The sequence below is a fragment of the Doryrhamphus excisus genome, chromosome 16 (genome assembly GCF_030265055.1).
Source record: "Doryrhamphus excisus isolate RoL2022-K1 chromosome 16, RoL_Dexc_1.0, whole genome shotgun sequence".
Lineage (NCBI taxonomy): Eukaryota > Metazoa > Chordata > Actinopteri > Syngnathiformes > Syngnathidae > Doryrhamphus > Doryrhamphus excisus.
The window spans coordinates 3,683,066-3,710,055 of NC_080481.1; the positions used below are offsets into that span (position 1 = coordinate 3,683,066).

Genomic DNA, 26,990 nt, shown 5'->3' on the forward strand with positions numbered 1-26,990 from the left:
AAAATAGTATGGGAATAAAGTCATAGCCATGAGAAAAAAACATATTCAAAGAATGTTGAAATCATTGGGAAATGTTAAAAAAAAAAGAAATGGGAAAAATAACTCTAAAAAATGCAAATATGAAGTGGAAAATTGGGTATTGCAACCCGGAAAAAGTCATAATTATTGGGAAAAATATCATTTTAGTAGTAAAGTTTTTAAATATTTTTTAAAATTTTCTTTTAAAGTTTTTTTCTTTTTTTCAGCCATCCCACTCGCTTAACATGAATATCGTTATGAACATCATTGCATCCACCAAAGAACAGGCAGATTGTTGTGACACTCACTCTTCTTGTTGCGCAACAATGCTGTTCCATCTATTCTTAACCAGCACTAGATGGCGCTACATAGACACAGAAAAACACATTGAGTACAATGCAGTGAGAAAAAGGAAAACATTACGTTTTGCCTAAAATCAGATTCTAATTTTATTTTATTTTTTTAATGAAGGCAAACTCGCCAAATAATTCAAGGATCTACAAAAATGTCAAGTAAAAAGTATCAGTATCAGCATCGGTATGACAAATGCAAATTGGCGGTCCACCCTAAGTTTCAGTTAGACTGTTTTTCCCCGTCGCTCAGTATTTCCTGTACAAACTTCAAAATAAAAGCATCGTTCTGATTTGTTTGGAATCTAAATTAAATTTTCACAATATTTATTTAACGTAATTCCACCCCCTCCACATAGAGCAGCTTGGTGTTTTGTTTTGTATTTCATTTCTTCTGCAGTTGTGTTTTTTTTTTCTATTTTTTCAGCACATGACTCGTATACCAATATTGATCACATGAAATGTAAATCATTTTGTGATTTTTGTCTTTAATTTGCTGATCCATGATTATAATCAGAGCAAACCATGGACACATATTTTTCCAATGTGTCGAAGATTTTATTTGACAACAATAAACAAACATAAACTATATCTGCAATGCAATACAATATGAAATATAATATTATCAATATCATCACAGTCACCAGTTAACTCGAATTAATTCATCTATATTCAACTGTAAATTGTAAATTGTGAATAAAATGTGAATAAACGCATACACCCAGACGCTAAAAAGACAATGAAGAACTGTTTGTTTTCCACATCGTGTAAAAGTATCTCTTATTTTGAAAGCAAAAAACGAAAGTGTGCTTCATCATTCACGGCCAACTTGACGGTGATGTCATCGCCAGACAGGTGGGAGCTCCGGTTAGACGAGCTATCCTGTCGGCAGAATACAAAGACAAACCATCCGGCCGGGGATAGTCTATTGAATAGAATATAGAATATGGACACAATACGGTGTATTTTGTTCGGGTGAATCTATGAAGGCAGCCATGACATGGGATTTATTGTGACAAATGTCTTCAGACAAAGCGAGAAACTCAAGAGAACCTGCGCAGTCATAGTTTGACTTTAATGGGAGCTGTGACCTAAGCAGGTGAGCAGTTTGACTGTTATTTGTCACCGTTGTGGGTTAGACGTGGTGGAAGTCAAGCAGTATGATTTTATTGTACAAATACGTGTATACTGTATAGCTTTCGCCTCTTTTAAAAGCTGTTGAAGCTTTGTGACAGAAACAAAACACTTCCGCAATGGCGCGTGAGTGACAGGCAGGTGTTCAAATGGTCGTCCTCCAGACGCCCCATAATGGCTGCTTATGCTGTATGTTTATATGTATGTTATTTAGATGACGTCATCGCTGTGACATGAGCATTTCCACAGTATTTCTCTTAACCCTTAGATGACCCATACTAGAATCAATGCGTTTTTATGCCAATTTTGCCATTTTTGTTCGGAATAATCACTTGTATGATATTTAGTATTATATTTAGGACCACACAAGAATTGTTTCATGTTAGAAACATCTTAATTTTTCACTTTTTGACATCTTTGAAAAAGAAAATGACCCCGTACAACAATAGAAAATGTGAGGATCCATTGTGTGTTTCCACTTGTCTCATCACTGCATGCAGTTCAGTATTTGCTATCTAGCTATCGAGCTATCTAGCTATCAAAAACATGTTTTTTGAGGAATACCTGGAATATGAAACGATAAAAAAATTTCATTACAAAGATATTTCAGGCGGCACGGCGGTCGAGTGGTTAGCGCGCAGACCTCACCATCTCTCTGCCATCTCTGTGTAGAGTTTGCATGTTCTCCCCGTGCATGCTTGGGTTTTCTCCGGGTACTCCGGTCTCCTCCCACATTCCAAAAACATGCTAGGTTAATTGGCCACTCCAAATTGTCCATAGGTATGAATGTGAGTGTGAATGGTTGTTTGTCTATATGTGCCCTGTGATTGGCTGGCGACCAGTCCAGGGTGTACCCCGCCTCTCGCCTGAAGACAGCTGGGATAGGCTCCAGCACCCCCCGTGACCCTAGTGAGGAAAAGCGGTAGAAAATGAATGAATGAATGAAGATATTTCATGAAAACAACCGGACCGGGTCATTTTTGACCCACTTATGCATCTAAGGGTTAAAGAAACCCCTCCCACTGTTTGATGAGTTGTTAGTAAACGCCTCACACGTTCATACTCAACATACTTAGTCATCTTAACTCGCTGTGGGAATTTCAAGGCCCTGACGATGTCGTCTCATTCTCTCCAGATATGGCAGCTGATGACAAGGTTGTTATCCTGACAGACGACGAAGTGGCTGATGCGTTCAACACGTTGACACTTCAGCAGAGGGGCGTTTCGACCCCGCCCTCTGCTGCCACCTCGCCTGAGTCGACGGTGACCTCCCCGCCGGACTCCCTCAAATGCTGCGAGAGGATGTGCCTTCAAGTCAACACTCATCTCCTCATCTCGAAAGTCTTCTACTTCTTCTTCTACGCCGCGTACGGCTCACTGCACCCGCTGCTGTCGGTCTACTACAAGCAGCTGGGCATGTCCGCCAGCCGCAGCGGCCTCCTGGTCGGCATCCGTTACTTCATAGAATTCTGCAGTGCGCCCTTCTGGGGTGTGGTGGCGGACCGCTTCAAGAAGGGGAAGGCGGTGCTGCTGTTCTCTGTTTTCTGTTGGTTGGTGTTCAACTGTGGCATCGGCTTCGTGAAGCCGGCTGATATGAAATGCGTGGAGTTGGGAGCTGAGGTGACAGTGGCGCCCACCGCAGCCACGCCGGGAAACTTCACGCAGGAGAGCAACTCCACCAGCCGGGTTGGCCGCAGCTTCATGGATCTTCAGTGGCTCCCATCCGTATCCCAGCGAAGCGTCAATGACTCCTCGGCCACTACCCCCACCACCACAACCCCCTTCCCTGCTCCAACCGGCACCAAGGAGTACCAGATAATCTACGACAACACCCAAGTGGAGAACATTTTCCTGATTATCCTGCTCGTCATCATCGTTGGGGAGTTCTTCAGCGCTCCCGCCGTCACTATTGTGGACACGGTCACGCTGCAGTACCTGGGCAAGGCCCGCGATCGCTACGGGCTGCAGAGGATGTGGGGCTCTCTGGGGTGGGGGCTCACCATGCTGCTGGTGGGCATCTGGATCGACCACACGCACATCACCGTCACCATCGACGGCGTTGGCTGCGTCATACCTGCCTTCCGCCTCCGCAACTACCAGATTGCTTTCATCGTCTTCGGCGTGCTGATGGGCGCAGCCTTTGTCGTCGCCACGCAGTTCTACTTTGAAAAAGGCGGTGACTATGTTCAAGACATTCCAGAGGGGGCGGCAGAGGAGACGCCCGCGGCCGACCCGACCGCCATCGCCACCACCGCTGATCAGGAGTTCCACTACAGCGATCTCCTGAAGCTGCTGTGCAGCGTGCGCTACAGTTCGGTTCTCTTCGTGGCCTGGTTCATGGGTTTCGGCTACGGCTTTGTCTTCAGCTTCCTGTACTGGCACCTAGAGGACCTGCATGGCACATACACGCTGTTTGGCGTCTGCTCCGTGCTGAGTCACGTCTCGGAGCTTGCCGCCTACTTCACCAGCCACAAGTTCATTGAGCTGGTGGGACACATCAGGTGAGCTTCGCTGTTTTAATCATACTAATGTTCATTATTACACTTTTGCCTTCTGCGCCATACAAAAAACAATTCACCAGTGAGGTGTACTCAGGGTGTAAGAAAATATTGTTTCGGCGATATATCGCGATACTTCGTTCCATGATACTGTGTCAATATATTTTTAGGCATTTATCATAGACTGTATATGGTATTTATTCAAGTGCAGACACGGCAAAGGTTCATTTCTGATTTTAATTGAAACTTCCGATCGTTAGGCGGCAGCACTTACGTAGTCAATTAGGCAACGACGTTGAACGAGATTCACAAGTACATAAACACAGTTCAACATGGCGGAATGCGAGCACATAACAGCGGCCCCTGCAGCGTACAAGGCTGAAGTGTGGACACATTTTGGATTTCTACACAAAGTAGGGTGTGCAGAAATGGACAAAACCCATGTCGTTTGTAAAGTGTGTCGTCGGTTAATAGTTAATAAAGTATTCAGGAAAGACGACAAATCTGTGAGTCCACTTAGCGAGACACCATGAGGACCTGCCGCTAGCAAGCAATGCGAAGGTCCTTTTGTATAATACAAAAGTAGTACTGTGATATTGCAGGTATTTTGTTTTTGAAATTCAATTTTGTTAAATAATGGTTATATCAAGCATCCAAAAAGAACTTTTTACTGATGTTAGTTACTTTGTTCCACAAAAATACTCTTCTGATGGTGGATAAGTCAGGGACTGTATACTGTGCATTTTTTCACAGCTAATAGAATGTGAACATTTGGTAATGGTAACGGTTTAAATTCATTTGAACATGCATCAGATCACAATTGAGTGCATCCCATAATCAGTTCCCAGTTCCACATGTCCAAAAGGAGTAGGAAGAAGCAAAGCTTATTAAATTCTATCCCTCCATCTGGTACTTTTACAATCAGTAACTGTTGCATTTGTTCACTTCCTGCTTTCCGTAATACAGTTTAAGTTTTTAAGTTTTTTTTTTTGTCCCATACCGAAGTACGAGGTGCAGGATCTTGAGACATAATTTAATTTTTTTGTTTTTTTACCTATTTTTGTAGATTTAAGCTGGATGTTAAAGCTTTATTTATCCAAATGCTACGCTTTGTGATACAGCATAACATGCTCTTCTAATGGAATAAAAAGGTGTTTAGTAAGTGCTTACTGCTGGTATTATTCAGTTTTCTCAGGAAATAATATTTAACTATGAGAAAAACGAAAAAATATCGCCTTGTTAACAGTATCATGATATATCGTGATATATCGTATCGTGATACGTATCGTATCGCCAGACTCTTGTGTGCCAATACACATCCCTAAGGTGTACATGGGTTGAGCCCCTGGATGGTTTGGGCGTTCACGTCCTTGCTCAAAGGTTCTTCTGCCATCTGACATCTTCTCCAAACAAGTTGGGCTCTTCTCTGCTATTCCAAAGGTCACACCTATACGTGTGATTGTATGTGTCGGCAAACATGCCGAGTGTGTTCTGAGCAAATGCAATGATCCAGCCTGGTGAGTTTGTTTTCCAAGGGTGTGTCGTGTTTAGATTGCTTTGTAAGAGCAGGACGGCTAATTGTTTTCCACCAAGATACTAAAATGTGGATGTGGTGTCGCCCTCAGGGTGCTCTACATCGGCCTGGCCTGCAACACAGCACGCTACCTCTACATCTCATACCTGCACAACGCCTGGACGGTGCTGCCCATGGAGGTCCTTCAAGGTAATGCTTCATGCCTTTAGTGTAGAATAGGACCCATGGGAACAACCATGTGCAAGGTGCGAGAAAGCTCATCGATTCAAATGAAGTGTCACAGGAAGTCATGTGGCGTTTGTTTGTCTTGCAGGTGTGACTCACGCCTCTGTTTGGGCAGCTTGTATCTCTTTCTTGAGCGCCGCTGTCCCACCCGCTCTAAGGACATCGGCGCAGGGCATCCTCCAGGGACTTCACCTCGGGCTGGGCCGTGGTTGTGGGGCCATGGTGGGGGGGCTGCTGGTTGGTTACTTTGGTATGAGACCATGATTCATTCAGCTCAAGGTGTTTCAACCTGTTAGATTGCACCTTTTTAAGTGTGGAGTTTGCGTTTTCTCGCCAATTTTCACCTCAGGATTCAGTTACACACGTTACATATCGTTACATAAGTTACTACATGGTTACAGCATGGATATAACACCATAAAGCCTGGTTGGAAGAGTTTTATTAACATTACATGCAGTAATATTTTTATCTGTTTTTATATGTTTAGAATACACAGAAAAGTGAAAGTGTTTTCATATCTCACATAAGGATTGTGGATGATGGGAAAAATCTTTGTAAAAAGTGCACCAAGTGTGTCCAGTATTTTAGCACACACAACATGACATCCAAAACTCAATGAACTTGGTGAGAAACGGACTAAAATCAAACTGACTTCATTCAACGTCACCTCCCTGTATTCCAACCCAGGAAACAATGGAAACTCTGAGGCAACCTTGATCACACCCTGCCAAGGCAGAGCCGCACTCAACCCAGAACAAAGTTCTCATTTGCCTCAAAACCACATTTTTGTTCAGTTCTTGGGAACATTTAACAGACAAAAGCACGGCTGTGTGATGGCATCACTAGTATCTCTATGTTGGCCAAGATGGAAGACATGGAAAGGAGGGCTCTGAACAGCACCCAGGCACTGGTACTCATATGTGGACGTCATATGGGTCCAAATACCTACAACACAAATAATGGTCCCAACAGGCTTAAGAAGAAAACAGTTGGAAAAGCCTAAATATGGAAAAAAGGCATATTTGTCACAATTAAATCTTTCAGATCATCCAACAAACAAACCCATTCACCACCAAAGACATATTGATACGTCTTTTATGGGTTTACATTTTTCACAAAGAGGTGGTGATTCAACTCCACAGGAGAAAAGATCGTGTTTGGTGTAGTTTTAACGGCCACAACGCCAAACGTCTTCTAAGGCAACCTGAACAGTGGAGTTACGGTGGATTGAATACCCTGAGAATACAATCAGTTTCCGTTTTGATGTGTTGGTATTTGGCTTGACTTTGCAGGCGCTGCAACAACATTCCGAGGGGTCGGCATGGCCTCATTGATCATACTCCTCATCTTCACTCTCATCCAGTGTCTGACAGACGAAACAGGTGGCAAGGGTGGGTCACTTCTTCCATCCTCATCCTCACTTAGCACAATTACCGTGTAAATAGTAGGAACTTTAAAAGATTGGTGTTTTGTGTCATTTCTTGATTGATTTTTTCTTTTAGAGGACAAAATGCTGGCGGAGAACATCCCAGTCCCCTCCAGCCCCGTCCCCATTGCCACCATTGACTTGGTCGAGAGTCAGGGCACCAGGAGCAGCGCCGCTCTCAACCACCAAAGCGCCCCCGCCCCTGTGAAGAAGACCAAGTACCAAGAGGAGCAGGAGGATGTAGCCCGGCCAGCCTGGGTGCTCTCCGGCGCCCCCTGGGTCACCATCGCCTTCGCTGTTGTCCAGATTAAAGAGATGCTGACCGTGGCGAAGAGTAGTCAGCGGCCCCTACAGGTGAGCCAGGTCTGTTTCACAAGCAGTATTTATGTAGTATGGGATGTACTTCCTCGTATGGAAAGCTTTTTGTTTCTGTTTGGTTTCTTATTGTATCTCGGCCGCTGGACTCTGTGGTTTACAAGAAATTTTAAACATAACTTCCTACTTCCTGTGCTGATTTCTTGCTTCCTCCTCTACTGTACTACCGGTTGCCCCCACCCTGCAGAGAGGTGAGAAGTTTGTGTTTGCTGATGGAAAGTTACCGTGTGTGTGTGTGTGTGTGTGTGTGTGTGCATGCTCATAAAGTCATTACCTAACACAGAAGGAAATGTGTTTGTGTGCACACCTTTTACCATAGCAGGTGTCAGCTGTTTACTCTCTCTGTCATCAGGTTCCTAATGATCAACCGGTGGAGGCGGCACACGGAAACCACAGCGACGCCGACGCTACGCCCAACACCGGACTGCCGACTCAACCGGGCCCCGCCTGCACAACGTTTACAAACTGTAACAAAGACCAGACCCAGGCGGAGTCCGATGAAGGCGGAGCCAAAGTAGCGCCAAAGATACTTGTCGACTGAGCGGTCTGCACACTTGAATACTTCCTGTCGCAGCTGTCGACACTTCATGACTGTTAAGCAAGTGCCTCTCGAGTGAAGTGTTCCCGCTGTTTTATTTTTTAAGGTTAATTTAAGAGTTAAGTCTATTTTTGTGGTTTCTGAACTGAATGTTTTATGTACTTTGATATGTACTGAAGTCAGTTTCCTGTTAGCTTGACTTAAGATGCTTCGACGTACCTCTTCCACGGACCACCAGTGTAACGCTGTAATTCTCAGAACAGTATTTCAAATAAATTCATCACAAATTTAGCATTTTCTGAACGTGGGCTAGAAATACGACTGCTGCCGTTTCCAAACAAACTTGATGAAAGTGACGTTTGAATTTACAATCCACCTTCTTGGTGGTGTTGGTCCCGATAGAACGTTAGGAATGAGGTTGGACCCCTGATGGGGAGACTAAAGAAGAAGATTGCGTATACAAATAATGCACAGCCCAAGAACTAGTCACGCAAGCCAAACTGCAGCCTGGGGGCCATTTACAGCTCGTGAATGTTGGGCCGCCAATGAAAATGTCATTTAACAAGGAAAAAAGGCAAAAATTGAAGAAAGAAAGTTGTAGAAAAAGTTGTAATTTAACAAGCAAAGAAAAATGGAATTTCGATGAGAATTATGTCATATGAGTAAAAATACATAATTTTAGTAACATAAAGATGGAATATTAAAGAAAAAATGTTAAGTCATAATATTAAAACAAAAAAAATAACAACAAAGTTGTACTTTTTGGGAAATGATGTTATGGAAAATGTAATGTTACAAGAATAAAGTCATAATCAAAACAGGAAAAAATATTTTCTACTATTATAAAGAAAAAAAATGTTTTTTTTATAATTTTAGAATCATAGTTTTTAATATTAATGACAATTTTTTTTATCATATGAAAAATGAAACAAAGATGGATTTTGGGGGGAAAAGTTTTGTGTAAAAAATATTCAGAAAAAAATGGTAATTCAAAAAGAAAACTTTAATATTGATTAGAATTATGTAAAATGAGGAAACATTTGAAATATTTTTTTAGTAAAATAAAAAGTCATAATTTTTGGACGTTGCGAGATAAATAAAAATATACTCTAATACAGGGGTGCTCACACTTTTTCAGCATGCGAGCTACTTTTAAAATGACCGAGTCAAAATGATCTACCCACTACAAAAATGCAAAACATCTATTTATTTTCAAGTGTATTGAGGATTATTTGTACGTACAATGTATGTTGATGTACCTTACATAACAAAATGAGCCAATATTGCAAAACACACATAATTAACTATTAAATTTTTTTATAATTACCTGAGTTTACTTTGATGACTTGCACTGAATTGAACCAGCCAGGGATGCATAGTCCGGACAGTAGCTGCTGATAGCCAGCCTCAAGCACACTTCCAAATGTTTATCAGTCATGGATAATATCCGTATCATAATATTCGTATAATATTCCATATCCGTATGGAAGTGATATGTTTTTTGCCTTTTTACTTGATCCAGCTCCTTCACTCATTTTAGTGACCATAAACTTTAGCGAGGGCTTAAAATCTCGCAATTCGCCGACTAGCTTAGCACTTTGCATCGTTGTTTACGCATGAGCGGTGACCTAAAGGTCAAAATTCAGTTGTCTGACTGGTTGTCCTATATGTCAATCAAGTAACAGGGATGGATGATAGGCTGACATCGTAAGTTCTGCTGCACTTAGAGACGTCGTTTGATTTGATTGGTCACCCGAAGGGCAACATTCAGTTGTCATCTGAATGGCTGCCCTGTATATCAATCAAGTGACGGCATTGATGCTGGGATGATATTTTTTTAATGTCACGCCGCGATCGACCAGCGATCGACCAGTACCACCTCCGCGATCGACCGGTAGCTCGCGATCGACTTAATGAGCACCCCTGCTCTAATATGATGAAAAAATAGTATAATTAAAGTAGCATGAAATTGAAATATTATAACAAATATATTTTTTTAGGGGATAAAAATGTTGTTTTAGTACCACTGAGATTATTTTGATTTTTATTTAAAAAGTCATAATATAAGAAATAAAATAAAGTTGTAAGTTGAAAATTTAGATTTGGTGAAAAGGTACAATGTGGGAATAAGGTCAAAATATGGCAATAAAAGTTCTAATTATGAGAAGAAAATGTACAATGACCTGCATGTGTACTGTACTTTACTGTAGTATTCCTAAACTGATGTTAAGTACTTCATAACATGAATATGAATTGCTACATGATGTAAAAAGCACGAACGGTAAAGTCGCTTCCTTTCCAGGATGTAGTTCTCCAGTTGGTCACCGGGTGGCAGTAGCGCTCCGAGGGAACTGCTGTCTTGTGTCGCTCGTATGCAGGGTTATTGAGGTCATGGTGGGCCTTCTTCTGATAGGCGTTCGTGGGAGGACAGTAATAAGCTTCCTAAAAAAAATTGGGTTTCTGCCATATAATACTACAAGGTCAGTGGCTCTAAAAGATAGATGCTCCAAAAAATGTTGGCTGTACCAAAAAATGAATAAATTATTGCAACAGTGTCTTATGAAAATATTTTACAATATTTGCTGTTAAAAAAAAAACCTAAATAAATAGCTGACATGTTTCTAGTCCATTCATCCTGGGAACACATTCAGGGACACTCGGAACATGACAAGTGAACAAACATGTTATAATTTATGTATGTGTGTGTGTGTGTGTGTAAATAAACAGGAAGCAGGAACGAAACACAGGAACGAAACACATGAAGCCAATATTCTAACCATTTGCTACATTTAAGTATGCTGGAAACAAGTACATTTCCCTTAAACTACGTGATGTCTTTGAACGTGACCCCTCGTGACTCATAATAACAGGGTTTAAAGTGTGATTGAAATGCTGCTACTATTAAAGAGACGAGTGTTAGACAAACATATTTTTAGACTTCTTAATACATCCAAATACAATGGTGTGAACAAGTGTATGCCCACTTCCGGAATTCTTATTTTATGCATGTTTCTCGCACTGAAATGTTTCAGATCATCAATCAAATGTAAATATTAGTCAATGACAACACAACTGAACAAAAATGCATTTTTTATTTAAGATTTTCATCATTAAGCGAGAAAAGAAACCCAAAGCTACATGGCAATGTGTGGAAAAAATGATTACCCCTAAAGCTAATAACTGGTTGGGCCCACCCTTTAGCAGCAACAACTGCAATCAAGCTTGTGATAACTTGCAATGAGTGTCTTACAGCTTTATGGAGGCATCTCAATAGGATTCCGGTCAGGACTTGGACTCGGCCACTCCAAAGTTTTCATTTGGTTTTTCTTCAGCCATTCAGAGGTGGACTTGCTGGTGTGTTTTGGATCATTGTCCTGCTGAAGAACCCAAGTTACGTAATACTTGAGGTTACTGACAGATTTTCCTTTGGTAGACAGAATTCATGGTTCCATTTATCAGAGCAGGTCTTTCAGGTCCCGAAGCAACAAAAGAGCCCAAGACCATCACACTACCACCACCATTTTTACTGTTGGTATGATGTTCTTTTTCTGAAATGCACACATAACTTTTATCTCGAGATCAAGATGTTTTCCTCACAAATTGAGATGAGCTTTAATGTTCTGTTTCTTCAGCGGTGGTTTTGGTTTTGGAACTCTGCCATGCAGTGTCTTTCTTATGGTGGAGTCATGAACACCGACCTTAACTGAGGCAAGTGAGGCCTGCAGTCCTTTGGATGTTGTTGTGGGGTCTTTTGTGACCTTTTGTGAGTTGGAGGAATGTGGGAGAAAACCCACGCATGCACGAGGAGAACATGCAAACTCCACACAGAGATGGCCGAGGGCGGAATTGAACTCTGGTCTCCTAGTTGAGAGGTCTGCGCGCTAACCACTTGCCAACCGTGCAGCTGAACCTGAAAACTCTTAATTTATCAAAAATATATCAAATTAGCTTAAATGTGCATATTTGTTTCCTGATATTAGACCGCATTCAACCATAAAAAATGCATGGTTTATTAACAAATGTATTTTTGAACCATTGTGATAGAGGGAAGGGCGCCTGTATACTCAAACACATGGACGTTAATGGGACAACCTTTCATACGAATGACCTTTTTGGGTCTACAATTTGATGTCAACACGGGCTTAAACATATACGGCGTGCATCCTTCCACCCCCTGCTGTATACATACACACCGTGATGTCACTAACTCATCACGGCAACATCTCTCTTTCCACCTTTGCAACTGTCTTGCATCAGACAAGGAATATGTCGTCCATTTGAAGTAAGCGCATGCAACAATGTGTAACATTCAAGGACAGCCAACAAAACTACTCCGGTCCACTTCCTCCTTGGCCATTTTAGTCCTGGCTGGATCAATCTACTCCATACAGTAGATGCCCTTTTCGTGGGCAGCCGATAGCCCAGCAGGGAGGCCGCTTCGGCCCCGCCTCGCGTCCCTCCAGGCCCCCTCCAGCCCCCGCAGCCTGCTGGGTCATCACAGCCACAGTGGGAGAGCCGAGAGAGAATGTGTGTGTGGTCCTCATAGAACGGAACAAGGTTAAATAAAGGCTCAGGCCAAGTATGATGATTCAAAACCGCCGTTCCGATCGTGTGAGCACACCATGCCGAGGAGGACTGCATGCAGCCGCCTCCTCCGTGACATCTGATATGCAATTAAAGGTGTACGGGGCCGCTATATGATCGGCATGCACACGTCTCCTCTTGGCACGCACGCTCATTGTACGGGTAATGAAAGTGATGCTGGCGGTGTGGTGGGCGGGGCGTGTGGGCGCATGTGAGCCAGGAAGTTGGTTTCTAATTGAGTCAGGGACTTGTGCTGGTGAGGTGGGCGTGTGAGTGGGGGGGTTAATCCCAGGCTGCTGCTGTTGTTGCTGCCTGCTGGCTGCACATCAAAAACTTCACAGCAATAATCATGCAAATCATGCCTGCACCCGCCGCCGTCTAACACACTTTGTTTCAGCGTGAGCGTTCCTGTCTTCCTTGCGTCGGACTGACTTGAGAGTTTGGTGGAAATTCATCAACTCTTTGAGATTTAGCGCATCCTCTGTTTTTGGCATGGATGCTCATACTGCACTGTTAGGATGAAGGATGGAGCCCCATGGTTTATCACTGTTTGGCCACAGGGGGCGCCACAGGGTCAAAGTGGACATTCATTTTCCAACAGACTCCTCCAATTCCGTTCCCACAGTGAACGCTCCAGGACTTCATTCTTGGTCTCGGTCAATGCTTCTGATTGATTTTCCATTTTCTGTCAGAGTCCCAATACGTGCAAAAGTAAGAGTGTGACGATATGGTTGGAATAATATATTTAGGCGGTTCCAAAGACATTTTTTTATGCTCTAACATGAAAATATTAGATTAGGGAATAAGGAATCCTAATCAGGGGCTGTATGGCGGTCGAGTGGTTAGCGCACAGAGCTCACAGCTAGGAGACCTGAGTTCAATCCCACCCTTGGCCATCTCTGTGTGGATTTCCGTAAACCAGGGGTGTCAGACCTTTATCCACAGGGGGTCACATAGTGAAATATGAAAGGATGCTAGAGCTACTTCCATATTTTGTAAAGCAACACATGATATGCTAACAAGTACTTATTACAGGAAAAAAACTCCATTTCACCTTTGTGATATATTTGAAAAAGCCTATTATTGCTATCAAATTCACTATTTACTTTTTTCCCCAATGTTTTCCATAATATTTTGACTTTATTCCCCTAATATATGGACGTCCTTCACATAATATGATTCAATATTTCCACTTTATGTTGCTAAAATGATGTTATTTTTCTTCATAATACTACAACTTTATTCTCATAGAAGTAGTTCTTTAACTCATCAGATTACAATTATTATGTTCATTTTCGGGCTGCACGATGGATGAGTGGTTAGCGTGCAGGCCTCACAGCTAGGATTCAATTCCACCCTCGGCCATCTCTGTGTGGAGTTTGCATGTTCTCCCCGTGCATGCGTGGGTTTTCTCCGGGTACTCCGGTTTCCTCCCACATTCCAAAAACATGCTAGGTTAATTGGCGACTCCAAATTGTCCATAAGTGGTTGTTTGTCTATATGTGCCCTGTGATTGGCTGGCCACCATTACCCCGCCTCTCGCCCAAAGACAGCTGGGATAGGCTCCAGCACCCCTTGCGACCCTTGTGAGGATAAGTGGTAGAAAAAGAATCAATGCATGAATGTGTGTGTCCATCATACCGTCTACTTCAGTGTCATTCTTGGCGTCAGATGAGTCGGACTTAGCATGAACTTTGGTGTGTCCTTAGACCGTTGAATTCAGCAGCAGAAGCCGCTCATCAGCTGCTTGTCACGCCCACTTAACAAGATGGATGAAGCGCTGTCATTCATATTGGATTACCTTAACCTGAACCCCAAACCCAAAACACCCAAACTCTCACAATAGTCAACAGAAAAGCTAAAAAAAACCACGTTTGGACCTGTCCATGTTATGTTTTGTATTGTCGTCATTGCTTTGTTCATTTTTGCACTATTTTAGCTTCTGGTCCATTCCCACCAATCGGAGGTACTGGCTAACAGACTAACCGTTAGCATGGCAACGTTTGTCATGGAAGTGTTAGCATTTTATGGACGACGACTGCTTGTTTTTGTTTTTGACATTTGCCTATATGGGCTTTCTTCGGAATTTTGCCCAACATCCATAATTTTTATGTGAGACATTTTTTTAAGATATAAAAACTCAGAAAAAAGAGGCAGCTTTTAAATGCAGAAAGACGTGTGTGCAAAATTCCTAGTTTGAATTTTCCTAAAGTTGATTTTTGGTAAGCTTTTTATAGCATGGCTATATTGACAATGACTAGTGATTAGTTATCCGTTTTTTCCAAAAAGTGAACAATTTTCATTGTTTATCATTGGGCCATTAACTTGACCTGTATCAGGGCACTCTGCTACATGGGATGTAATCCCAGAGAGGCTAGGCTGTTATGTGGGCAGCTTTTTGAATTAGTGTTACCAAAAGCCGAAAAAAAACAAAGAAAAAGCAAAACATAAGCACACAGTTAATCCTCTGTGTCTTTTACATTAGGGATCAGCGGTGCTAATTCCTAATTTCGTATCACTTTGGAGGGCTCATTTTTCCCAAAACTGGGAATATATATAAATATATACTAACAATATAGTGACTATACCTTTCCTTTGTTAAGGTCATGCCGCAGCATCTCCATAGGATTCAGGTCAGGACTTGGACTAGGCCAATCCACAGTCTTCATTTTGTGGACTTGCTGGTGTGTTTTGGATCATTGTCCTGCTGAAGAACCCAAGTTGGTTTTGGAATGAGTTCACCATTCTCTTTCAGGATTTCTTGTTTTGTGATTCAATTTATCATAGCAAGTCTTCCAGGTCCTGAAGCAGCAAAACAGCCCCAGACCATCACACTACCACCACCATATTTTACTCTTGGTATGATGTTCTTTTTTTTAAATGCAGTGTTACTTTGACACCAGATGTAATGGGACACACACCTTCCAAAAAGTTCAACTTTTCTCTCGTCGGACCACAGAGTATTTTCCCAAAGGTCTCGGGGATCATTTAGATGTTTTCTGGCTAAATTGAAATGAGCCTCAATGTTGTTTTTCTTCAGTTTTGGTTTCGGTCTTCTGCCATGCAGGCTGTTTTTGCCAAGTGTCTTTCTTATGGTGGAATCATGACCTTCACTGAGGCAAGTGTTCAGTTGTGTTGTCATTGACCAATATTTACATTTGTTTCTTTTCGCACCGCTATAGCTAGTAGTTTCCTGCAGTATCAGAGCACGGCAGTTTCAGTTTACCAAGTAGTCTGATCCAGTCTTAATAAAATGTTGTGATTTGCATACAGCGGAAGTCCTACTTATGTTGACAACCCGTGCATATCGACCAACTCATCACTTCCCAGTCCACAGTGTTGTAATTATTAAACCGATTCTATTGTATATACAGATTTATAACTGGTCGTGATTTACATTTGCTCTGTGCACTGTGGTCATTTTCTTTTTACACTTCCACTACAGGCGGATTTTCACACTGGCAGATCCGCAGATGCCTATTGCAAGAAACACACACACATATACGTATATACTGCTGTCTCTGTCTGCATGTCACATAACCCTCGCCTTCACAGACTACGCCCACCCACACATCCTTGCCCACACACACACAAGTCTGTGTCCTCCAAAGACACACATATCTACACACCCCAGATACACTCTCAGCTCCACACAAGCACACACACACACACACACACAAACACACACACATGTTCAGTCAGACATAAGCCGCTCATACTTCCCACACTTGCTCTACAGACACAAAGTAGGAGCCTTGTACACACACACACACACACACACACACACACAAAGAAATGTGCTTAATAGGAAAGTTGCTACTTTAAGACCAGCGGCATCCACGCCCGTCTGCAATTCTGAGATGCAAACTTTGGAGCCACCCTGGCTGCAAATGAGGAGGGACATGAAGGCGGCCTACACACGCAAGCGTGCCTCCAAAAGAGGAAGTTGGATGAAAAGAGCTGCCGGAGCGCTGAAGATGTGGGTTGTAGGGAGCGGAGCGGCGTGGGCGCTCTGACAGGGCGAGGGGCTGACAGGCCCAGGCGTGGGTGTGTCATTGAAATGTGTTTCTCCTCAGGGGAGGGGGGGGGGGGGGGGGGGGGGGCAAGACAGCCAAAGGAAGAAAAAGGCAAAGGAAGGGAGCGGCGAGCTGCCGCAAAAATGAGAAAGTGCGATATGACAAGGCTTCCTGCCAAATGAGACACATGCACTATCAGCAGGTGGGAGGGCGGCCGCCAACAAGACATAAATAAATTAAAAGTGGCGCCTACGCTTCGGAGATGATTGACAGCATGTCAGGAGTGTGAAAACCTTGGAAGCTGCTTTCTTTCACGCTCTAAATTAAACTTCCCTCCGCTGGAAGCGGCGGAGTGAAACGTTCACGTCAGAACCAACAACGTTGACGGTTGATGTCCATGAGACAGTTGATTCTTCGGGAAGATGCTCCATAAAGTACCAGGATGTTTGGGTAAACAAGGACTTGTGGGACTAGACCCACCTTCCTGCGTGGGTGGACATCTTATTTGCTGCTGGCACTATAATTTATTCGCACTTTCTTCTCTATTTCTGTCTTTTGTGTATTTTCAGTGTCTGTGTGCGTGCACGTGCGTTCAAAACAACCTGACGTCTCGTGTGGAATTGGATTTCATCCCATCTGATCCACATCATCAACGTAGGAAGGTCATATCAGCATAATAACCCACACGCACGCACATACATAGGATTTAGACATAAAAGTGGGTGGCAAAGAATCAGGAAATATTTCGGAGGGAAATTTCATATATGAATTATTTTATTGATTTACTGTCTTAGCTGCAGAAGATAGCTGTGTTGTGTTTATGTGTCGGAGTGTAGTGAGTTGGGGGTGGGAGTTAAAATGTGCTGTGTTCGTGTCCTTGGGGTGCTGAACTGTTGCATTGGTGGCAGCTGGCCTAATTCAACCAAAATAGTCATAAAATAAATAATGATAATAATAATAAGAAATAAATAAAAAATAAAATAAAAAATACAAATATGAATAATATAAAAATAAATAAATAAGTACAAAAAATAATAAATTAGAAACCGTGTGCAGAAATGACACAAGCACCTCTAACCTTTCACCTCATTAGGAAAATTGTTGACATATATGAAAATATTATTATAATTAGTGGAGATGTTTCCGTGATATTGCACCATCAATCAAAAAATTAGCTGCCACGTTTTCAGGTAAACAAAAAAATGGATTGATAATCGATAATATATGCTGGCTAAACTTTTGCGAACAATGTCAGCGTTCAAAAGTGTTGCGCGTCTGTGGGCGTGTAACCTGCTCGTGTTTGGTATTCCGTGCAGAAAGCCTCCCACGCCCCGTGTGTCCACCCACGCGCGGATTTGCGTCACACGGGGAGCAGCGTGGGCGCGAGGCGGAGAGAGACGCCGAGAGAGAGCGCGAGCGGAATATCCCACATTATTGCTCGCTGCGCCGTCAAGCTGCGCGGGGTTCGGCGTATCAACAGGAAGCGCTGAGAAAATAAAAGCCTGTGTTTCAACGGCTCAGCCAAGCCGACGTATTTGGGAAAAACCTTCAGTTTTGTGTCACCGGTGACAAAGGGTCTTACTAGTATCACTAGTATTTTTAATTTTCTTGTCATGATTGACATTTTTTTGAATGTGCCAAGGGCCAATAAAACATATGGACACCACTGATTCGGATCCAGAAAGCCGAATACACCCCCCCCCCCCCCATTCCATTGGATAATGCAGAGCTCAATTCTCCAACAGACGCCCCCCAGTTCCGTTCCAGTGATAAATGCTACCTGACTTCATTCATTCCATATGCCAGCATGCTTGCTTACATTTCATGAATTTACATTTACGCCCCCCCCCCCCATGTGTGACGCCCATAAATGATAACATTTGTGCAGTTTTAGCCTGGGAAGTCCTAACAATAACTCAAATTTCATAAGGCTTAATTCTCCTAAACTCCCGTCTTTTATTTTGTTAGGCAGCCGGATGTACTTGTGTTTGAGTGCTGTTTGATAGTGTGGTGAAAGTGCGCAGGGGAGTGGAGACGGGCTGAGCGAGGACTCAAACACGCACAGGTTTCACACGCACACACGCGCGCAACACACACTGAGAGGAAAAAGGGTCGCTCAGAAGTCTTTTTTTCTGCGCCTTTTGCTTCTCTTGCCGGCAGGAAGAGGAAAAGTTTCCAGAGGAGGCTCAGACACAAGAGCCTCGCTTCTTTTGAACCAACCAAGGAATTCCTTTTTTGTGTGTGTTCTCTTTCTGTTCCAACTGGAAAGAATCTTTACATTCATCCCTTGCTCGTCCACGCACGCTGCGAGAACTCTCGAATCTTGCAGATTGCCAGTCAGTCTCCGTGCTGAGGAGGAAAAGCAGAGGAGCGCTGACCAAAGAGGACAAATACACATCAGGTAGGCCAAGTCCAGTGCACGATTGCGCCTTATTGTATTTCACGCACGTTGCATGCAAAGCAAGATGCCACAAATATAAGTAAAACTGATGGGTGTGGATGTGGGACTCTAATCCATGAAGAGAAGCACAATAGGAATTGCTTATTGATGTATGGTAATATGGTAATTAAATATGCTATACATTTGCGTTTACTTGTTTTGTAGACACAAAAAGCGCAGGTCGCCATGGCGACAATGATAGGGAATTTCTAGTGAACTCAAAGTGTCCCTGAATGTGTCACGATATCTGTGAGCACCCCAGACCTGAAAACTCGCTCAACTTGATTTATGAAGCGGAAGCACACACACACACACACACACACACACACACACACACACACACACACACACACACACACACACACACACACACACACACACATGTATAATGTGTGTATATAATACAAAGGAATAGACCATTTTAGCTGCTTAAAGCTATAAGCAGGTCACATGACAAAACGTGCATATTTGACGTGGCAAGACTGAAAAGTGGCACACTAGAAAAGTTCTACTCCAGCTATACTCTCTTCATTCAGACGGCTTTTGTCTGATTCCCACCCAGGGCCTCTGCTCAGACTTATTCTGGGCGAGCCCACCACCTACACATCCTGCAGGGGTGGAGAGAGGCATGTGGTCCTCCCAGCAGCCTGGCCTTGTGGTGATTGCCCCTCTGTTAGGATGGGGGGGGGGGGGGTCGCTGGAGTGAGGAACACGCTTCATGTAGGGACATATTATGACCACTTGGTGTGTATAATTGTACTGGGAAAAGAACTGCAAAAAGTTAGCGACCTTGATTTGAAAGAGCACATGTACATGTCAGTGACCATAAACTTGAAGGGCAATACAATCACAGTGGAAGTGGAGCGTGACATCATTTGGTTGAAGTTGTTTAAGTCTACTGTGGTCCACTTATTATTAAAAAGTCGCTTTTCTCAACTCAAGAAATTTGAGACTCAAACGGATCATTTGTATGAAGAATCCTTACATTTATGTTGACGTGTCGTGGTATTGCTAGTCTCATTCATTCATTTTCCACCGCTTATTCTCACAAGGATCGCGGGGATGCTGGAGCCTATCCCAGCTGTCTTCGGATTGGCTGAGCTGTTGAAACACAGGCTTTTATTTTCTCAGCGCTTCCTGTTGATACGCCGAAGCCCGTGCAGCTTGACGGCATAGCGAGCAATAATGTGGGATATTCCGCTCGGGCAAGAGTTGTGGCCAGCCAATCACAGGGCACATATAGACAAACAACCATTCACACTCACATTCATACCTATGGACAATTTGGAGTCGCCAATTAACCTAGCATATTTTTGGAATGTGGGAGGAAACCGGAGAACCCGGAGAAAACCCATGCATGCACGGGGAGAACATGCTAACTCCACACAAAGATGGCAGAGGGCGGAATTGAACTCGGGTCTCCCAGCTGTGAGGCTTGTGTGCTAACCACTCGACCGCTGTGCAGCCCCGCTGAAGCAGATTTGTGGTTAAAATCAATAAAAAGAAAGAAGAAGGGTGGGAAGTTCTTTCAGCTCATTTCCCACAACGTGGATGTCAAGGATGTGGACTTACAACGGGTTCCACTGTAGAATATTTGGTGGACACCCCAGGTTTATACAGACACAACAACAGCATCATTGGTTGTCTTCCTCCTTCAGTTATGGCAGCGGTCTTGCCAAGGACGCTGGGTGAACTGCAGCTCTACCGGATCCTGCAGCGAGCCAACCTCCTCTACTACTACGAAGCCTTCATCCAGCAGGGCGGCGATGATGTGCAGCAGCTGTGCGAGGCCGGCGAGGAGGAGTTCCTGGAGATCATGGCGCTAGTCGGTATGGCCAGCAAGCCGCTGCACGTACGGCGTTTGCAGAAAGCGCTCCGCGACTGGGTCACCAACCCAGCCATCTTCAACCAGCCTCTCACCTCGCTGCCGGTCTGCAGCATCCCCGTCTACAAGATGCCCGAGGGCTCGCCGACACTGCTGGGTTCCCAGGACCGGGCAAACACGTCCAGCACCAAGATACCCAAAGCGGTCGCCACCTGCTCTGACGCAGGAAAGCCGGACTTGACTCGAGACAAAGTGTCTGTAGGGTCTCCCCTTCAGAGCAACAGTGAAGCTCGGTTCTGGTCGGGACATAGCAACGATAGCGAGCACAGCCTTTCCCCCTCTGACCTCGGGTCCCCATCCTCGCCCAGAGACGGGATGGAGGCCCTGGATGCGGCTGCAGTGCAGTCGGTTCTGGAATGTGTGGACAGGATGGCACCAGGGCTCGCCAAGGCGGACATTGCTGACATCAAAGAGCAGCTTAAGAGCAACAAGAAACTAGCAAAGATGATCGGACACATCTTTGACTTGAGTGATGATGACCCGCGGAGGGAGGAGGAGATTCGCAAATACAGCGCCATCTACGGACGCTTCGATTCAAAGAGGAGGGACGGCAAACACCTGACGCTCCACGAGGTGCCGCCTCATTCCTCAGGTGTCGAAACATTTCAAGCAACCCGTTTTGGAGCTCACGTTTATCGTTTTGTGCAGCTGACAGTGAACGAGGCGGCGGCGCAGCTCTGCATGAGGGACACGGCTCTGCTGACCCGCCGAGACGAGCTGTTTGGACTCGCTCGGCAGATCTCCAGAGAGGTCACCTATAAGTACACATACCGCACCAGCAAGTAAGAGACGCCGTTCTGGTGTTCCGGCATCTCAAGCACACTTCCTGAACAACTTTTCCTGTTTGTTCCTAGGTCTCGCTGTGGAGATGAGCCGTCTCCTAAAAGAATTAAAACCGAGGTCAGTTCTTTGGCTCTTCAGATGTGTCAGCAATTGAAACTGCAAGCGGTGTGAATCTCTCTCTTTTGCATCTCCAGGAGAACTTCTTCGACATCCAGGAGGCACTGCAGGCCATCCACATGAGGCAGGAGATGCTGAGGGAGCAGCTGGCCTGCGCCAAGTCCAAAGGAGACGAAAGCATTGGTCGTAATCTGCAGGTACGGTCATTAAGTCGTCATGGCATCTCGGCTTCAGACATACAAAGCCAAATATTCAAATTCCGTTCGGGTTATTCGCTCGAACGGAAAGAATCTAACTTTTGTATGCACCTCATTCCGAAAGAAAAGTGCCAATCCGAATGAATATATAATCGGATTCACAGGGGTGGAATATTCCTTTCCCCAATCCGATTGAGGTATCTTGTACCTGCTCAAACGGAAAGTTGTCAGACTGCGTTCTTCTTCGAGGTGTTTTTCTTCTGTTGTTTAGCAGCTTTCGTGTGCATTACCGCCATCTGTGGAACAGAATCTAAACCCTTCTATACGCCATTCACAAATCAAGTTTTATTAAAAAGAAAATACATATCTATATAAAACCTGTGCCGAGCGTAATTATAAAATATTAGCAAGATTGAACTTTATCTTTTCCTGTTCCCGGGTGCGTTCTTTCAGCAAATTCTGAGATATGATGTAACACGCTGCTCCAGACGTTCTTTGATTTAAAAAAATGGAGGCAAGCAATCGGCACTGGACTGCTGCGGAAAGTTTGGTTTTGATTCAAACTAAATTTCAAGACTGGACGAACGAAAAACTGGCAATACGGAGTTATTCCACAAGTGAAAGAAAAAGTTGAGGAAGTCGGTATCACGTGATGTTGGTGTTTACGCTTTACTGTGCATGCCCCATTGATTATTCTGGTTGATTATAGCGGCGCATGTAGACACGCCATTGGAATATTCCTTTCCATGTATACCATTGCTTTCGGAAAGGTCATTCGGCGGAAAGAGAAAAACTCCTCATGTAAACGTAGCTAATGACGATACAGCTGTCGTAACAGCGACACGCGGCGTTGGCGACACCATTTACGTCGGTCATTGATGAGCTTGTTCCGTTCATTGAGGCGTGGAAACACGTGTGACTTGCCATGTCAGCATGTCGCGCACACGTCTGTCTGCGTTTTTGCGCTTCCGCTTGTCAAGCTGATGCGATTTTCCCAAACGCTATTCAGAGAAGGAAGAGATTACATGGCTCATTCACAATGCGAGCCCTGCGGAGGACGTGGCACTTTGATGTTCTAATTTACAGCGACAGCGACGTGCACGCCGATGATCATTTGACTCCCGGCCAGACGTTTGTGCTGACACTCACTGACGGGACCATTTTTCAACTGTGCGACCACGAGTCCAGAGTCGTAGTCATGCCGCTTGTATTTGTGTCATCAGATGCAATTGGAGCGTCTGCTGGCGAGGCAGATGGAGATCCTGCAGGACGCCGCAGTGCAAGAGCGACTGCAGGCTCTGGACTGGAGGATCCCCCCTGCCGCCTTAAAGTATCTCGCCGACGCCCAGAACACCAACGGGGCTGCCGGGGACGCCAGCAGGGAGACGCAAGGTAAAAGCAGTCACAAGGTACTTCCTGTGGGTGGAGCTCATTTGACAACTTCGTATAGAGAGTACGTGGAAACAAGCCATGATTGTTGCGGAGTTCTTTCTTCATTAGTATTCACTCTGCAGGCCTCATCTCCTCTTCCTCTCTCACCCACAGTGACAGCTTCTTCTATTGCTCTTTCCACAAATCCCACAATGCACCTGCAATCATCCCACCCACACATGTTTACATCCAACCAGCTGCCCAGAGAGGGCGTCTCTCTCTTTCTGCTCTCTCTGCTCGCTGACTGTCAATCCAGCTTTCTCTCTCTCACGTCCCCTATTTCTGTTCCACTTACAGATAATATACGCATGTAATACATACTGTATATTAAACAAACAAGCAACATTTTCATTCATAATTCCAAAAAAATGTTGGTTTAAATGTTCTTAAAATGAATACAATAATAATTATGCAAAAATAATACCATCTAAAACTATATAATATGTTTTTAAATATATATACATGTATTAATTTTTTTTAATGAAAATGTACATTTTATTTATATTTGGTTCATTATATTTTGTTGGGTTTTTTTTCTTTACATTTAATAAAGTTATTTAAATTATATTTTTAGCTTTAGATGTATGACAGCCATTCCACCACATATTAAATTCAGAACTTTTTAAGTTGAAACGTTAATATTGTTTAAAAATTAAAACGCGAAAGAACGTTTTTGTTGTGTTTTGTTATGTTTTGTATTTGAATTTTTCTTTACATGCAAATACAGTATATGGTCTAAATGACATTTTTATTTCGAATTTGGGAACAATGTTGCCAGTCGTAATACAATTAATGCTTCTTAAACACACACCTATAAATAGTAACATTATAGGAAATCATTTGTCATTTATATTATATTTCTTTATATTTTATACAAACACGTATGTTTTTTTCCCAAAGTTTCAGAGTTTGCACGTCCCATTTCATCACCGGGGATATTATTTATATCGCATACTTTCATATTTAAACATTGCACATTGCAACTTGCATACTTTCACCTCTTCCATACGCACGTTGTTGTTGTTAGAGTATGTCTTTGCATGGCATTTGGTAAACAAACAGTCTTTTCTCTAGATGAGCGACCCATGAACTTGAGGGTTGTGAGTCAAACCATGCAGGAAGGTGACCTCCCATTGGGCAAGCAGCTGGCCAATGAGCTGAAACGTCATCACAACCACAACAACAGCAGCACAGAAGAGACCAAAACAGCAACGGGTTAGTGGCGTTTTGACTGAACACCAGGGGTGCAACTGCTGATTATTTTAATAATGATTAATCGGTTGATTCTTTTTTTGATTAATCGATGATTCATTATTTATTTCAAATTTTTGCCTCTTTTTTCAGAAATAGAAGATTTGAAATGACAGAGTAAATACGTGCACAAACACCAGGTTGAGCTTGGATATTCTGTTAAAATAATGTTAACTAATAAAAAAAACCCTAAATGTTTAGCTTCAGTAAAACAATAAATGTACACAAAAATACAATTAAGATCATTTTCTTCATCGATTAATCTGCAGCGTGTTGTTTCAACAAATGCAGTAAACGGTTCGGCCGTTGACCGACCATATTAATATGAAGCAAACAGCGACTGTTGGTGGTTGGGCCCATCACTGTTTTCTTTAAAACAAATTTGAGAGGCAGAAATCTGAGAATATTTACTAATTTAAGTAAAATAACAATTACCGTATTTTCTGGACTATAAGTCACCCCCCGAAGTATAAGTTGCACAAGGCCAAAAATGCATAATTATGTAGAAAAAAACATACATGAGTTGCACTGGAGTATAATTCGCATTTTTTGCGGGTAATTTATTTTACAATAATTTACAGTAATCGATTACCAAAATAGTTGTCAATTAATCGATTAACAGCAATTGATTGCCTACTGTTCTACTACTACAGTTCGACTTTAGTGATGATTAGTGGAAAATCCTGATGATTTGTGTTTCCAGAAAACGGGATTTCACAGCGGGCGTCCAGCATCACGGACAGAAAGACCATCAAGTCAGAACCCGAAGACTCCACATAGTGCCTCCTGCTTGCTCCGCCCCCTCGTCTCATCGTAGTATGCAGTATTCAGCCGTCACTAGAAACTAAGCAAGCACAGCCACAGTAGAGCCTTAACAACCAATGTTGCCTCATGAAGAGCATTTATTTTTTTTCCTTGATTTCGTCTTTGTGTCAGTGCCAATGCATCCAGCGAGCATGAAGGCATGCCCTCTCAATGCTTGGCAGGTCTGGACTAGAAGTACGTTTGGACACACTTACCTCTCTGAACGATTTTTTTTTGTTGTTGTTGTTGCTCTGCCGCTGACCTTCTCCCAAATCCAACATTCGTCTGCATTTGTGCTGAAAAGTCACAGGTACTGTCGGGAGTGTGGGCCCAGTCCCAGCAGCAGGTTGCTTTGCTTTGCTTTGTGGTCGGGATGACTCCGCCTCTTCCCGCTCTTGTCTTATGTATATCTATGGGAGGTCTTTCCAGAAGCAGTTTTTTAAGATCAGGGTGGGGGTCCAGGTACTGCTTCACGTAACACTGCTGGTGACCCCGAACCACACATCTGCAAACAGGATATCCCAGACTGAAGATGTGTTATTCTCACCTTCAGGTGTGTGTGTGTCCTTGCTGAGTGTAAATATTGTAGTTGTGTGATAACAAATACCCGTTCTGCTCTGTCATGCGTAACTTTGCTGTAATTATGTGTGTCAATACCGTTCATGTGCATAAAAAAAGAACTTAGATGGAAAAAAATCCAAGTATGAAAGTGTGTGGTATATGAAATGCTTTACACCACAACACCCGATGATGTTGACTAGCCGGCTGTTAATGCATATTTCATATGTGAGTTGTTTTTAGCTGTAGAAACATGACAAGCGTTCCGTGTGTCCTGACAAGTTGGTCCAACTCTCCTCCTTTTTTCCCATTCAGTGGCAGACCAATGCAATATACACGTGACTAACATGTATTGAGTGGACATGTATGATTGTTTTGTGACTGTATGTTGGTCCTCCACGTAATGTTGTCTGAATGTGCAGCACACTGTATTTGTATTTAAAGGTTTCCTTCATGGAGTTCAGTGTTGTGTTCAAGCAGCCAACTCGTGAAGACTTGTGATGATGTTGTAATGTTTCTCCCCCCGCAGCAGGAGACCTTGTCGCCCTCTCCTTACAGTCTCCTCACAGTGATAGATTAGGCTCCACCTAGTTATGCACCTGTTTTTTTTAAACACTAATATATTTTATTTGCTATTCAGCACATGACATTAAATTGTATTTTTTGAACCCTATTGTGACGTCTGTTCTATGATCAGTGTCTGCTTCCATGAGTTGCCATAGTATTGTGGCTGGTCGATAACTATCCACCTTAACTTCATTGCCGCAAAAATGCCATTTTTACTGTTATCTATTACGGGAAATAACACTGGTCTACAAATTCTTGG

General features: G+C 43.3%; 2 protein-coding genes across 4 annotated transcripts; both read left to right on the forward strand.

Moving 5' to 3' along the window:
- The first annotated feature begins 1,207 nt into the window (after positions 1–1,207).
- On the forward strand, positions 1,208–8,389 carry mfsd6a (major facilitator superfamily domain containing 6a). Of its 2 annotated transcripts, none has more exons than XM_058052327.1 (7): positions 1,208–1,467; positions 2,638–4,003; positions 5,626–5,723; positions 5,848–6,009; positions 7,052–7,150; positions 7,262–7,548; positions 7,913–8,389. In XM_058052327.1, exons 2-7 carry the CDS (start codon positions 2,640–2,642, stop codon positions 8,099–8,101), a joined length of 2,199 nt encoding a protein of 732 aa, XP_057908310.1. In that variant the 5' UTR covers positions 1,208–1,467; positions 2,638–2,639; the 3' UTR covers positions 8,102–8,389. The 2 variants fall into 2 exon arrangements, with proteins under 2 accessions (XP_057908310.1, XP_057908311.1); XM_058052328.1 differs by having other exon boundaries at positions 7,262–7,539.
- Positions 8,390–18,611: 10,222 nt separating this feature from the next.
- LOC131104799 (NGFI-A-binding protein 1-like) lies at positions 18,612–26,837 on the forward strand. 2 transcript variants are annotated; one of them, XR_009119828.1, is made up of 8 exons: positions 18,612–19,099; positions 20,797–21,596; positions 21,672–21,805; positions 21,878–21,923; positions 22,001–22,120; positions 23,344–23,529; positions 24,626–24,766; positions 25,506–26,837. XR_009119828.1 is itself a non-coding variant. In XM_058052329.1 (8 exons), exons 2-8 carry the CDS (start codon positions 20,799–20,801, stop codon positions 25,580–25,582), a joined length of 1,485 nt encoding a protein of 494 aa, XP_057908312.1. In that variant the 5' UTR covers positions 18,612–19,099; positions 20,797–20,798; the 3' UTR covers positions 25,583–26,837. The 2 variants fall into 2 exon arrangements, 1 of the variants encoding a protein (XP_057908312.1); XM_058052329.1 differs by having other exon boundaries at positions 23,344–23,512.
- The last annotated feature ends 153 nt before the right edge of the window (positions 26,838–26,990 follow it).

Coding starts and splice junctions, on each gene's coding strand:
- LOC131104799 (XM_058052329.1), top strand. CDS start 20,799: ATGGCAGCGGTCTTGCCAAGGACGCTGGGTGAACTGCAGCTCTACCGG. Junction 21,924..22,000: donor CTAAAAGAATTAAAACCGAG/GTCAGTTCTTTG, acceptor TTGCATCTCCAG/GAGAACTTCTTCGACATCCA. Junction 23,513..24,625: donor CGCCAGCAGGGAGACGCAAG/GTAAAAGCAGTC, acceptor TCTTTTCTCTAG/ATGAGCGACCCATGAACTTG.
- mfsd6a (XM_058052327.1), top strand. CDS start 2,640: ATGGCAGCTGATGACAAGGTTGTTATCCTGACAGACGACGAAGTGGCT. Junction 5,724..5,847: donor GCCCATGGAGGTCCTTCAAG/GTAATGCTTCAT, acceptor TTTGTCTTGCAG/GTGTGACTCACGCCTCTGTT. Junction 7,549..7,912: donor GGCCCCTACAGGTGAGCCAG/GTCTGTTTCACA, acceptor CTCTGTCATCAG/GTTCCTAATGATCAACCGGT.